This window comes from Rutilus rutilus (assembly GCF_951802725.1).
Source record: "Rutilus rutilus genome assembly, chromosome: 6".
Lineage (NCBI taxonomy): Eukaryota > Metazoa > Chordata > Actinopteri > Cypriniformes > Leuciscidae > Rutilus > Rutilus rutilus.
The window spans coordinates 7,387,638-7,401,574 of NC_140214.1; the positions used below are offsets into that span (position 1 = coordinate 7,387,638).

Sequence of the window (13,937 nt, forward strand, 5' to 3'; positions counted from 1 at the left end):
GAGTTTGTGTCCGAGACAAACTGAGGATACTGTAAATGCAGTGACTAACGCAGTGGCTGTGGAGAATGATGCTGTCAGAGTAGTTGAGCTCGAACAAGCTGGAGCTGTGAGGGATGCAGCCGAGGCTGGAACGAGTGATGCAGGGGTGGGAGGTTCAGGAATGGTAGAGGGGGAAACACCAAATGTTATTGACAAAACAGTTGATCTGGTGATGGAAGATGGGGTTAGTGAGGAGTATGTGAGTGATGGTGCAATTTTTAAGACACCCTCTGTTAAGAGAAAAAGGAATAAAACGAAAAAAGGGGATGCAAAGTCAAAACTATTGCCAGAAGTAAAAGTTGATGCACACATAAGGATGTTGAATGTAGTACTGCTGAAGATTCTGATAGTGATACTTTGGATAAAAGGAGTAGGCGTAGTGCTTATTCTTTTGGAAAAGTTAGGTCTTTTTTACAAAAAACATGAAAAATGTTCAGGTTATAGATTTCTTCCCAGACCGGAAAATGTTCGTTGATTCTGTGGGGATGTTAATGCGAGGTGAGGGTGAAGAACAGTTTACTGTTCAAGAAATGTATAGACTAAAGAAAATTGTTGCAAAGTTGAGATCAGAACTTCAAGCAGATGTCGTATATGACTGCTATATCTGCAGTGGCGTATATTGCATGGGGCTATAGCTATTAATGCTTTTGTTTCTGTTATAAATGCAGATGTTGTTGACAAATGTGCTTTTTGTGGAGTCAGAGAAACGGTTTTTCATTGTTTTACAGAATGTATTCGATTGGAAATGCTTTTTGTGTTATTGAGGGATCTGTTTTTAAGATTTCAGGAAAACTTCACATTTAATGTGTTTATTTTGGGATCGAGATATGGTCAAAAACAGAGAATAAAATGGCAGTTAATTAATTTTATTGTTGGACAAGCTAAACTTGCAATCTACATCACAAGGAGAAATAGAATGGAGAATAGACATGGTCAAGATGTTGTACTTCTTTTTAAAGCTTTCTTGAAAGCTAGGGTTGGTATTGAATACAAGTACTATAAAGTAATGAATGACATAGAGTCTTTTAAATTGCAATGGTGTTATAATAATATCATCTGTGCTGTAATTGAAGGTGAACTCATTTTTGATATGTTATTAATTTGAAGCTGTTTGGATAGATGATTTAATGAAACTTTTGTAAAATAAAGTTTTTTCTAAAAATCAAATCTCTCTAAATGCGCAAAATTCCGGTCTTGGTGTATCCTCCTGAACAGTCGGTTATGTCTTAAAAGCATGTGACAGTATAATGAAAACATTATAATGGATCCATGCACTAGCTCTTAAAGTGACCGCAGCCTAACAACGTGTCCTAACCAGACGCGATACGATAAGATTCCAGCGACAAATAATTGGTCTGTCCACACCAGAAGCAACGCGACTATGGGACGCAATAACAAATTCACAGCCAATCAGAAGAGCGCATGGGCAGGCTCTCTCGGCAAGCTCCTGGCACTCATAACGAAATGAATGAGTACATAATCATGAATATTACACAATTTTAACATTATTAATAATACATACTGAGTTACTGAAACAATCATAGAAAACACTTGTCTGAGTTGAACAGCAGTTTGAACATTCTTGTTCACTTTTATTTACTTTGAAGATCTGAGGTGAACTGTTGGTTTTAGTAAGACTATAAAATACACACAAAATGATATTCAAACTCACACAATTGCTTTTAACATTAAATAAAGCACAAACGGTGTAATATGTCTGTAACGTTGATAAAACAAGAAAAGATATCTTTAATTGTAAGGATTCAGGATTAATAGCCTATGTATTTAATTTATATATGACTAAAATACTATTTAGTGTTATTTTACATTTAATTACTTTATTCAGTGTCTGTAGTATTTCTGAAAACTAGTGTTAGACCTACCCAAAAAACTTTTCTCTATTTCATTTGTACATTATCTTTATTCTATTGTATTTATTTGTGCTACTTAAATTTAATTCAAAGATCAAGCGTCCTTCTGTTGTGTAAACACTTTTTTTATTACCCCATTGTAAAAACTAAAATACAATGAGTGAGCAAACATTCAGGTGAGATAAATGTAATAAAAAAATAAAATAAAAAAATCTAAAAAATCCCCCCATAAGAATCACCTAAGTGAGGAATTGTGTAGGTAGGCTATACAGTATTTTATTTTTTATTTTTTAAATGTAGCATTGAGCTTTTAGCGCCACTCACCGAACATTTCAAGTCAGAACTGCTGTGATACGTACAGTACAAACTCTGAGGTAATAAAACGTTGCCGTTCATCTGTTCCGGAAAAAAAATAAACACGCTTTTAGTGCCACTCACTGGACATTTCAATTTGAAAATGTCACGAAATGTGCACAACTCAGCGTAATTTTGCATTGAATGTAAATGTTGTCACAGTTATGTTTTTCTTATGAGCCTGGGCTGTGCATTACACTTTGGTTAATCAAAAACTTGCAAGTAACTTTTCACCAGCATGGTTTAAAGCAGGGCTCAGTAGTTTCGCGATTTCTTCGCTGTATTCTCGCTTTTTGCTTGCAGGTTTCTCTCTAGAGCTCCCCCCGTAGCTTCGGTATAGATATTTGACAACACTGTTGTAAAAACTCGTTGGCGATTCTCAGACACCAGAGGCTAGTAGATCAACGACATCAAAGCAGATGGGACATTCTTTAAAACGTCTTCTTCATTCGGGTTCGAACAGCGTGAGGGAGCGCAATAATGACAGCATTTTAGCAGATTTCTTTTGGCCGTAAAGCAATTGTTTACATCGTGAGACCTGATATAACGCGATACTTCCTGCCGCGGTGGCCGGCGGCCCGCCGTCTCAAAGTTGCAAGTGCGAATTTTCCGCTCACGGGCACCAGAGGGGTGCGAAACGACCACCATTCAACCCGAAATAAGTAATATAACCATTCCAATGACTCCGAAGCTGTTCAGTTAAGGTAAAAAAGTTACTTAGTTCACCTTTAAAGATGATCTAAAAGCTGATTTACTTCTGCATTGGACCTATACCATAGCCTCTAAGCTGTAGGCTACGCATCGCTTTTCATTTATCTGCGTCGTTGTCCGCGTCGACGTGCATTTACACATGCAGACAGATCACAGCGCTTTTTCTCTGGTGATTGGTTCGCTTCTAGCAGACCAATCACAGCGTTTGCGGTCCGCGTCAGCCTTAAAGGTACAATATGCAAGAATTTTACATTAAAATATCCCATAATCTCAAGGCCAATGTTATATATTTTGTTAAGTTGATTACTTACAATATCCCAAATGTTTCCAACTATTTTTAAATCGTGAGAAAATTGCGATTTTAACCAAGGAAACGGGGCGTTAGAGCAGGGGAGAGCTGGGAGTCGCCAGTCAATTGCGTCATATCCGCGTTACCCTCTGTTTCCGCTCGTACTGCGTGGAGTCCTGGACAAATGCGGAAGTTGTAGTTGTAGCGTCTATCAAGCAACAAACGTTAGCTTGTTTCTTGCAGTCGTTATGGAACATAATTATTCTTTACCGATTGCAGCTGGTTCTGTCGACAAAGCATGCTTAATTTTATATTTTCCAAATGTAGCATTCGGTAATAGTTATGTTTATGTAAAGGAAGTATTATTGCTTTAGATTTGTGTTTAGTTTTTTGACATTGTTTATCACGTCTGGTGTTTATTATGGCCATGTAAATAAATATAGCATGTGTTATACATAAAGATTAATCAGTATTTTGGCAAATGATGTGGGTATGTTCGAATGTACTTTTACAACAATTGTTTAGAACACGTAAAACTGCGCCGCGTTATCACAACAATGAATTAGACATACAGTAACATCTATGATAACCAATTTAGTATTAAACCTTACTTTTCTTGCGGTTAATTCATTTTAATGAAATAAAAGTGTGATGAGGTTCAAGAGTCAGGAAGGAAGAAGACAGGGGTCGGCGTGACTGGGACTCGTACTTTATTAAAATAAAGCAAAACAAACAAAAGTCGCGCACAACGCGCATTCACCGTGGCAACCGCGACGGCACAAAACAGTTAAAAAATGAGAGCTCGGATCCACCGGTTTTCTTTCTCTGCGTCCAATTTTCTCTTCAGTCTCTCTCTCGTTCCAGCGCGCGGCTTATAAGCGGTCTCTCCACGCGGATCACAGCAATAAGACACAGGTGTTCGTCATTTGCACTTGACCTACTTGCTCGTCTCTTCTCTCTCCCATTACAAACCGCGCTGAACCACGCCCCCCTCGCCACAAAAAGCATGTCATTATAAAAATAGACCTTAGCCTCATCCATGAACATGATTTTTCGATTCCCGTCTGACTGATTTACATCCACGGTGGAGTTTAAAACGACAGTTCCCATCATTCCACGCTCCTTCACATCGTCATCAAGCTACGCCGTTGTTGTTGTTTGGATGCAGCGCCCTCTAGCAGCAAAAAAAATCTTGCATATTGTAGCTTTAATTACCACATATTTGTTAACAATCCCATAAATGTTGTCGGAGGAGTTTGAAAAAGTAACCAAAGAACAATTTAAAATGGCAGAGAGACAATATGCAAACCATGGCAAAATGTATTTAATTGTACTCCGCATGACTAAAGACATCAAACTCACGACATAAGACTGATTTAAATGTTACAAGCATTTGTAACTATTTAGATATATATTGACCACTAGGTGACACTGTTATGAAACTTTCAGGCATCGTCTTGCAATGCTAATGCAATGGTAAAATGCTGAATTTTACTTCAACGTAAATGGGTACCCATATAATAGCATGTCCTAAGGAATCCAAAAGTTGGGGTTTAGAGCACATTTTTAAACAGTTATAATGAAAGAAGCATTTTATCAGATTTCTCGACCAGTAAGCAGCACTGTTCCCAAACTGCTCAGATAGTGCTCACTTGCATTTTACTTAAAATACTCTGTAATTTTTTTTGGTCATACAGATAAGAGTAATGCAAACTAATGGGTCTACTTTTATTTCTGTAAACTTATTTCTGTGTGCTTAAGCGCTGATTACGCAAAGTATTTTATAGGAAATTAAAGGCTCATTATTATGATGTATGGCTTATTAATATAAACGCAATTACTATTGGCTTAAATGAACGACTACAAGTGGACTGGAAAAATCTTTAGTCGAGGGCAGCCCTAAAATATATTATAGGGCTGGAAGACAAGTATAAAGAATTAAGAATTAAAGAATTAATTAATAAATAAGAAGTAAATTTGTGTGGAATGTGTCGATTTGTTGTTGTTGCTGTTGTTGGTTTAAAATATCGAATGGATGAACTTGCACCTCGATTGGATTAATAACGCGCAGTTAATCATTGTAAACTTCATGGTTTTATGGACACTGCCATGTTTTATACTGTCGCTATGGTTTCAGCTATGGTTAGTTAAAATGCGGTTGTGACTTCAGCTGTTTGATCATACAGCTGAATTAACATATTCAAGGCAAGCAGCTACTTTAATCTCCTGAATGAAAAAAAAAAAAAATCAGGATTCACACTTGTAAGCAATTGCTACTGTAAATCCCCAAAATTAAGCAGCCATAGTAAACACCTTTCCTAAGCCTACACATAAACCGTATCTTTTGTCATAAATAGAAGTTATAAATAGTAAGGTTATTATTTATCTGTAAATTAACCAAAAGATTAATCAACTATTCAAAAAATAAACAATAGATTAATCGGGAAAATAACCATTATATCCGATTAATCGAGAAAAAAAAAGGGAGGGGGGGGGGAATCAATAAATTAAGAAAACATATGGTTAATTTCAGCTCTAAATATATTAAAGCTGCCAGTAACTTGTCACAAAGCTAATGCAATATTTTTTTCAGTTAGCCTACGTGTTGTATATACTTATGTGGTTAACATTTAAAAAATATATATATATTTATATATAATCCAAAACTTTTTCACTAGAAAGATGTCTGACTCTGAAACCATTGAACTGGTTTGTCTTGGCCGACCTTTTCAGTTAGGAATGCTTTATGACTGCCGAAGAGATGTCCTCATTCCAGGTAATAAAAAGCACACAGACACACTAACAGATGACACAGGGGAAACAATCAAAATGTTCTATTTTATTACTTTGTTAGATTTTATGCTTTACCTTTGGGGTAACTAATGATTACTATACAAATTTTCCCAAGGAATAACTCTTTGGGATGCTGAGATGCTGCAGAAGAATATCAATGTACGGCCACAGCCAAACACTGACTTCAAAATCATTGCCTCAGATTCAAGTGAAGACAAAGTAGAAGCTTTGAATATTTCTGCATCTCTTGAAGCCAGTTTTCTGTGTGGATTAGTTCGTGTGAAAGGCTCAGCTGGCTATTTAAATGACAAGAAGAAGTCCAAACATCAATCTCGAGTCACCTTACAGTATCGGACAACTTCACGTTTTGAGCAGTTAACTATGGAGCATCTTGGAGCAGGGAACATAAAGCATAGCAATGTTTTTCAGGAGGGCTCGGCCACACATGTTGTTACGGCTCTATTGTATGGAGCTCAAGCGTTCTTTATTTTTGACCGTGAAGTTTCATCCAATGAAAATCATCAAGAGATACAAGGACACCTGCATGCAACAATCAAAAATATACCTTTAATATCAGTTAAAGGAGAAGCATCTTTGAAAATGAGTGAATCGGAAAAAGAGAAAATGAACAAATTCAACTGCACTTTTCATGGAGATTTTGCTCTGGAAAACAATCCAGTTTCCTATGTAGATGCCATCAAGGTGTACTCAGAGCTGCCAAAACTGTTGGGAGAACATGGAGAGAATGCTGTGCCCATGACTGTATGGCTTTACCCTCTGAAAAAACTAGATTCAACAGCTGCTCAGTTAGTCAGGGAGATCAGTGTAAGCCTAGTACGACGTGCCCAACGGATCATGGATGAACTGGATAATTGTGACATTCAATGTCAAGACCTGATGAGGGACAATGTTGCCATTCAATTCCCTGAAATCAAAACTAAAATCAGAAAATTTAAGGACCTCTGCTCAGAGCACAAAATAGTTTTTCAAAAACATCTCTGCAGACTTCTTCCATCCATAAGGGGTGGAGGAAACAAAGAACAAGAATTTGCTGATGCTCTTAATGACAAAGAAAGATCCCCGTTTCAGGGTGCTCTGGTACACAAGTATCTCAATGAGCGAGAGCGAGAGATGAATGTCATTAGATCTTACCTCGAAATCATGAAAGAAGTCCCTGTTCTTTCATCCAGCAATGACTTGGACAAGGTTGTCTTGAAAGCATCCAATAACTATGTGATAGCTTTTGCACTTTCCTCCTTAAATGAAAAGGAACTGTACATCTCAGACCTGGAGAATTACCTGAAAAAACAATCGCGTAACAAAGGAGAGCAAGTGAGTTATGATCAAGATTCCTCAAAAAAGACAGAGAAATGGTTTTCCTCAGGAAATGTAACTACACTGACCAGGGGAAAACATACAGTCCTTCCTAGATTTCAAAGAAGCCAATAAAGGAAGAAAGAACATTGAATTCTGCATTGCATCAATCCCGGATGAACTCATCACTGCCTCTTCAATTCATGTTTATGAAAGGGGGAGACTCATAAGCTCACAGTACGAGCTCCCCTCAAAACCCCCAAAACCAGTCTTCTTGAGTGCGGAGCATGATTGCATACATCTGCAAATCAAACCTCCTGACCACGGTGTTAGTTGTGTGAACTCGTACTGCATTTCATATCAGTCTGCGCAGAGCCCTGAATGGACAGATGTGTTTACTGATGGGGTTTCTGATCAAGTCACAGTCAAGCAGTTACAACCACATAAGGAATATCGTTTCAACTGTAAGGCGGTGTGTCGTCCAGGAGTAAGTCTGACTAGTGACACAACATCATTGTTCAGGACTTGTCCATGCTCTCCTCCTGGAGCACCTATAGTGAAACGAGTAGAATCAGAGTCTGCAACTGTAGTCTGGGATGTTCCTACATCTGTGGGAGAAGATGTTCTGGTCACTGGATATGTGTTGGAATTCAGAGAATGCACGAAGGATCAGGAAAGTGAAAAGCCATGGATGTCTGTGAAATCTACAAACAGGGAGTGCACTCTTCAGGGACTGAAAGAAGACACAGATTACACAATCCGAGTTTTTGCAAACTGTGGAAATGATGGAGAGAGTCTTTTCAGCCCCGAAACTGTGTTTTCACCCAGTTTCAGCCAGAGCGAGTTGTTCTTGAATCAATCTTCACGAATAAAAAAGGGCAATCCATCAATACATACACTGACACTACACAAAAAAATGGAAGAGACTGTTAGCTTTAATCAGTATGTCTTCGGAAGAAAGGCTGAGGATGTGAAAAACAAAGTTATCCTTCTTTTGGGACCAACGGGTGCAGGAAAAACCACACTGGTTAATGTGATGGTCAATTACATACTGGGCGTAAAGTGGCAGGATGCATATCGCTTCAAACTAATCAATGAAGTGACCAATCGCTCACAGGCTGAGAGTCAGACATATAATGTCTCATCTTTTGAGCTGTACAATCAGCCTGGCTTTCAAATTCCCTATTCCCTCACAATCGTAGATACACCTGGATTTGGGGATACAAGAGCACATGTTAAACTGATTACAGAGCAGGTCAAAAGCTTTCTTTGTAGCCCTTTGGGAATTGATCACATTGATGGCGTCTGCTTTGTTGTCCAGGCCTCTCTTCCCCGCCTGAGTGCCAATCAGAGATATATCTTTGACTCAATCCTGTCCATTTTTGGCAAAGACATTGCAGAGAACATCATCATTTTGGTGACATTTGCAGACAGTAAAAACATCCCAGCTCTAGAGGCCATCAAAGCAGCAGATCTGCCCTGTCAAAAGAATAAAAAGGGACAACCCACCCATTTCAGTTTCAACAATTCAGCTGTGTATGCAGACAAAAAAGTAGAAGAGCCTACAACCTCTGACAATGATTCAGATGATAATGATGATGAAGATGATAAATTGCCCAAGCTTTTCTGGGACAAAACCTTCAAACAGATGAAGGCTTTTTTCAAGGCATTGGGGGCCATTGAAAGTAAAGATCTGACGATGACTATAAAGGTCTTGGAGGAACTCGAGCGCCTTGAGAAAGCCATGAAAAGTCTGACCCCTCAAATAACTGCATGTCTCTCTAAAATGAGTGAGATAAAAAAAATCAAACAATGTTTGGAAAATGAGAGTGACTGCATGAATCAAAATGAGGATTTTGAGCAAGATGTAGAGGTGATGAAAGCAATCAGATCCCCTGTAAACTGTTTTGCCATCAATTGCAACAACTGCTTCTTCACATGTCACTTCAACCCTGCAGAAGTGCAAACTTTCGGTGCACTTTCAGTGCAAACTTGTGCTGTGATGGAGGCTGGACACTGCATTATCTGCCCTGAAAACTGCCATTACTCTGCTCATTCTAAGGAAAATTTCATGTGGACGTATGAAACAAAAATAGAGAAAAAAACTATTAAAGAGCTGAAAGACAACTTCATGATGGCAAAACGAAAGTTTATGAGCTCTAAGCAAATGCTTGATGCACTTGAAGAGCAACTTGATGGAATTGAGGAAAAACTAAGGAAGTTGATCAAACTGTCCTCTGATTGCCTAAGAAGACTGGATGAAATTTCAGTGAATCCAAAATTTCTCTCCATAGCCGAATATCTCGAAATCCTAATCAAAACTGAGAAAGAAGAGAAAAGTCCTGGCTTTGAGGACCGGGTTGTTGGACTCGAGAAAATGAAACAAGAAACTCTTATTCTGGAAAAGATTGCTAAAGGAGAAAATTTGCTGGAAACAGAGCGCCGCATTATGGAGGAGAGAGAGAAGCGAATGCAAACTGTTGCCCTGAAAATGATGAAAATTAAGGAAGCTTTTAGTGCCTTTCAGTCACAGAGCAAACAGAAAACATCTGATCAAAAGGATGGAAGTGCTTGCCTTGAGGGACAGGAGATGTCCTAACCAAAATAAAAGGCTAAATAGTTCAAAAAAGATTTAGGAAAATTGAAAATTTGCTTAAGATGTTACTTGAAATGTTACTGCTTCTTTCACATGTAAATCAATAATCATTTAACATCAAGAATACTGAATTTAAGAGTTATTTTATGCTTTTAATATTTGTGTTTTCAACAATGATGCAATGTCAAATTTCTCAAGAATCCACAACAATCATGAACTGTAGCTCAACTGGTAGAGCATAGCGCTAGCAACACAGTAATAATGGCTCCAGTGAATGCATGAAATTAGCATGGTATTTTTTTTTCTTCTTTTTTTTCATTTTTTATAGCTGAAATGCTATATAAATTGCATTGCTTAAAGTGGATAAAAACCTCTGAAAAAAGTATAAATGTAAAAAAAAAAAAAATCTTGTGAAATCATGCTAACATTTTGATATTGTAAAATACTATGAAATACTATAAAAACAATGTATGGTTTCAAGCACTTCCTTTATGTTTTCAAGAAATGATGGCCCGGTTTCACAGACAGGGCTTAGACTAAGCCAGGATTAGACCATAGATCAATTAGGACATTTAAGTAATTTTTATAAACATGCTTAGAAAAAAACAATACCGATGTGCATCTTAAAACTAAAAAGGCACTGATATATTTTTAAGATCAGTCAGTGCAAGTTTATTTCAGTGGAAACAGCTCAGACTTACATTTTAGTCTAGGACTAGTCTTAAGCCCTGTCTGTGAAACCAGGGGTATGAGTTTTAAGAAATTATAAGTTGTATTAGTATGGCATAAAACATTTTAAAATGAAGAAATATGGATTTGGTAGAGCTTATACTGTATTGCCGCAATGCGCATGTGAAATTTTCTTAATTCCCTGACAATTTACTACTGTTCAAAAGTTATCAGCAATTGTATTATAATTAATTCTACTTATGGATTTTAAAATGATTATAATTATTTTTATTAGTAGTAATATTGTTTTTTAAAAAGTAATTTTCTCAACTCTGTGAATTAATAAAAAGATCTTAACTGTTTAACTTAATTGTCAATTCATGATTTTACTTTTTTAAACCTTTGTGAAGTTTAAATTAGTTTGAAGCCTGTTTTGCAAAATCCAGGTCCTGAACACGGACTGCGACTTGTTAACAATGTCCTAAATTATTGCCATTACGCATTATGACTGACTGTCATTCATGTTAATCAAACAACAAAAGACAACGAGAAGATCACTTTTGTAGCTTTAACAAAGATTAGTAATATTTAATTTATACAGCCAAGACTATAGTTTTATTTAACATTTGATTTCCTGAACAATTCATGTCAATCAATCTTTTTTTATTGCAATATATAATTCCAGAAAAATGAAATATTGCAATGTCGTGCAGTAAAAACAAGTATGAAAAATAAAAATAGAATATGGCACAACCTTTACAGCTCTGTATGTCAGATTGACAGGTAATGATATTCTGTAGCCTACCCTCCATGGTGAATTAATTAAATACATAATTATTATAAGAAAAGAAAAAATAAATCTAATAAAAGGTAGCATGACTCCGCCATCCTACGTACTTCCGCTCAATTTTCATTTTCCTTCAGTACGTCGTCTGGGTTTGCGGTATATTCGTGGGTTTTCTTCGGCCAATTTTTACTGGTCCAATCAGCGAACAGAGGGAGTGGCTGAGAACGATGACGTTGAGGTCGTGCGCTAGTTTGAGTTGAAGTTTCGTCACGACCAAACGTTAGCGATTGGTTATGGCAGATCCAGAGTGGCTCTGGGCAGATCCAATGGGGAGTACAAAAGAAATGTACGAGAGTCTGGTAGGACCAGGCTAAATAAAAGGTACTCTGACATAAGAATTAGAAAAAGAACATCAGAAATATGCAAAGACCTAAAATACATTGTGATATGAAATGTTAATATTATGGCCATTATAAGTTAATAATTTTTGTTATAGGGGTTCAGCTGGCAAAAACTTTTTTGGGAATACTCGGCCCATGACAGTCACAGCACAATAAAATACAACAGCTTTTTATACAAATTCACACAGTACAAGGCATAATGCCACGACACATGCTAAAGAGTCAGGCAGCAGCACTCCTCTCATAAACACATACAGCGCACAGGCCTCAATACATTTATTCAATTCTGGACCTAATTTCAACCATGATGATCAACAGCCCGTTTGAGTTAGCAGACGACAAGGTCATTTCAAACTGTGTGCTCATAACAAGATTAAGGAGGAGTGCAATTTTCATGTTTAAAACAACAAATCATGCAAAAGTTTTAGGGGATCCACACTCAAGCCCAAAGGATTACTTGTTATGGGACATTTAAATATCAGAAGTGTTGCTTCAAAAACAGAACAACTGGTTACGAACTTACAACTTACTGGTTACAAACAACTGGTACTTACACACTCGACCTTTAATTTGCTTTGCTTTTCAGAAACATGGTTGACAGAATCATCACGAACACTGCATACTTGGTCCCGGGATATAAAGTCTTCAGAAAGGATTGAAAATTTGGAAAAGGTGGTGGACTACTAATGTATGTGAAAGACAGCATAAAATGATAGGAAATTGAATTTAATACATTAGTAGATATAGAATGCATTGCTGTAACAATTGTTTTATCCCCATGCATAGTATTTACTGTAGTTGGTGTAAGCCTCCTTTATTAAGTAGGCTAGTATGTTTTATGATCATCTAATCATTTTTTTAAAGGGTTTGATAGAAATAAGGAGTTAATTCTGTTTGGGGACTTTAATGTAAATTGGATTGAGAAGTCAAATAATAAAAAGCTTCATGAGGTAGTAAGTCAGTTTGACCTCTCACAGTTAATTCAGAGCCCCAGCAAAGTTACCTCATCATCTCAAACTCAAATTGATTTAATATTTAGGAACAAATCAGAAAGAATAACTATCAAAAAGTCAAAAAGTAAGAAAATTAACAAAACAGGTTTTTATATCAACAAGAGAAAGACATTTTCTACACATTATACCAAAAAGATTTCTAAAGAGAAATTGAAAAAAATAAACTGGAATGAGATTCTGTCCACAGGTGATCTAGATGATGCTTCTGAGTGTCTAATGGCCAGATTAATAAGGTTCAAGGTGAATTCAGTAGCAATGTTACATTTTTTTGAAAGAAGCAGAATTTACCTTGGTTAAATGAACAGCTATAAAAGTTAATGAAACAGAGGGACCATGCCTTGAAGATAGCGCTCAAATCTGGGTTAGCTCATGACAGAAGGACATTTCAGTGTTTAAATAATAAAGGTGTAAAGCGAAATTCTACATCAACCTCATAAATGATGCTAAGGGGAATAGTACACAAGTCTTACAGTAAAAGAAAACCATACCAAAGGAGATAAAGATATTGAATTACAAGTTCAGGGAAATTTAATTCAAGATAAGCATCAAATTGAGTGTATTTAATTTTTTTTAGTTTCAGATAAAGATTTAACATAAGGTTTTAGAGCAAAAGGTAAGGATATTGTATCACCAAATCCTAATTCTCTTGTCTTTAATATTTCTGAAGTATCTGAGTCTAATATAATACAAAATTGGGTCAGCGTAAGAGTTCTAGGGCTAAAGATGTTTTTGATTGTGATTCTATGTTAAAAAGTTATTGTTATTAACTGTTATTAACACACCCATTACTCATTTGGTTAATTTGTCAATAAAACAATGTTATTTTCCAAATGCTTAGCAGTCAGCAGTAATAGCACTTATATTTAAGACTATTGATCCTACTAATGTAACCAATTATAGACCTATTAGTATTCTTCCAGTGGTTTCCAAAGTAATTGAAAAGGTAATTAAAATCTTGGTTTTTAAATCTTGGTCATTTTCCACTACATCCTATGCAATTTTGATTTAGGGCACATCATTCTACAGAGACAGCAAACTGTTACTTTGTTGAACAAATTAAATCCAGTCTTGACAGGGGAGTTGTTGGTGCGGTCTTCCCT

General features: G+C 36.6%; 1 protein-coding gene across 3 annotated transcripts in view; it reads left to right on the forward strand.

Moving 5' to 3' along the window:
* The window catches only part of LOC311292354 (uncharacterized protein), a 38,149-nt gene extending 27,161 nt beyond the window's left edge, over window positions 1-10,988 (forward strand). For 2 of the 3 annotated variants that reach the window (XM_084412024.1, XM_084412023.1), the window contains exons 3-4: window positions 5,947-6,040; window positions 6,173-10,988. In XM_084412024.1, coding sequence (XP_084268150.1) covers window positions 8,063-9,970 — 1,908 coding nt within the window. In that variant the 5' untranslated portion in view covers window positions 5,947-6,040; window positions 6,173-8,062 and the 3' untranslated portion in view covers window positions 9,971-10,988. Of the gene's footprint in view, window positions 1-5,942; window positions 6,041-6,172 lie in introns of all 3 variants that reach the window. The other variant, XM_084412022.1, reaches the window with a different exon arrangement.
* Window positions 10,989-13,937: the final 2,949 nt, after the last annotated feature.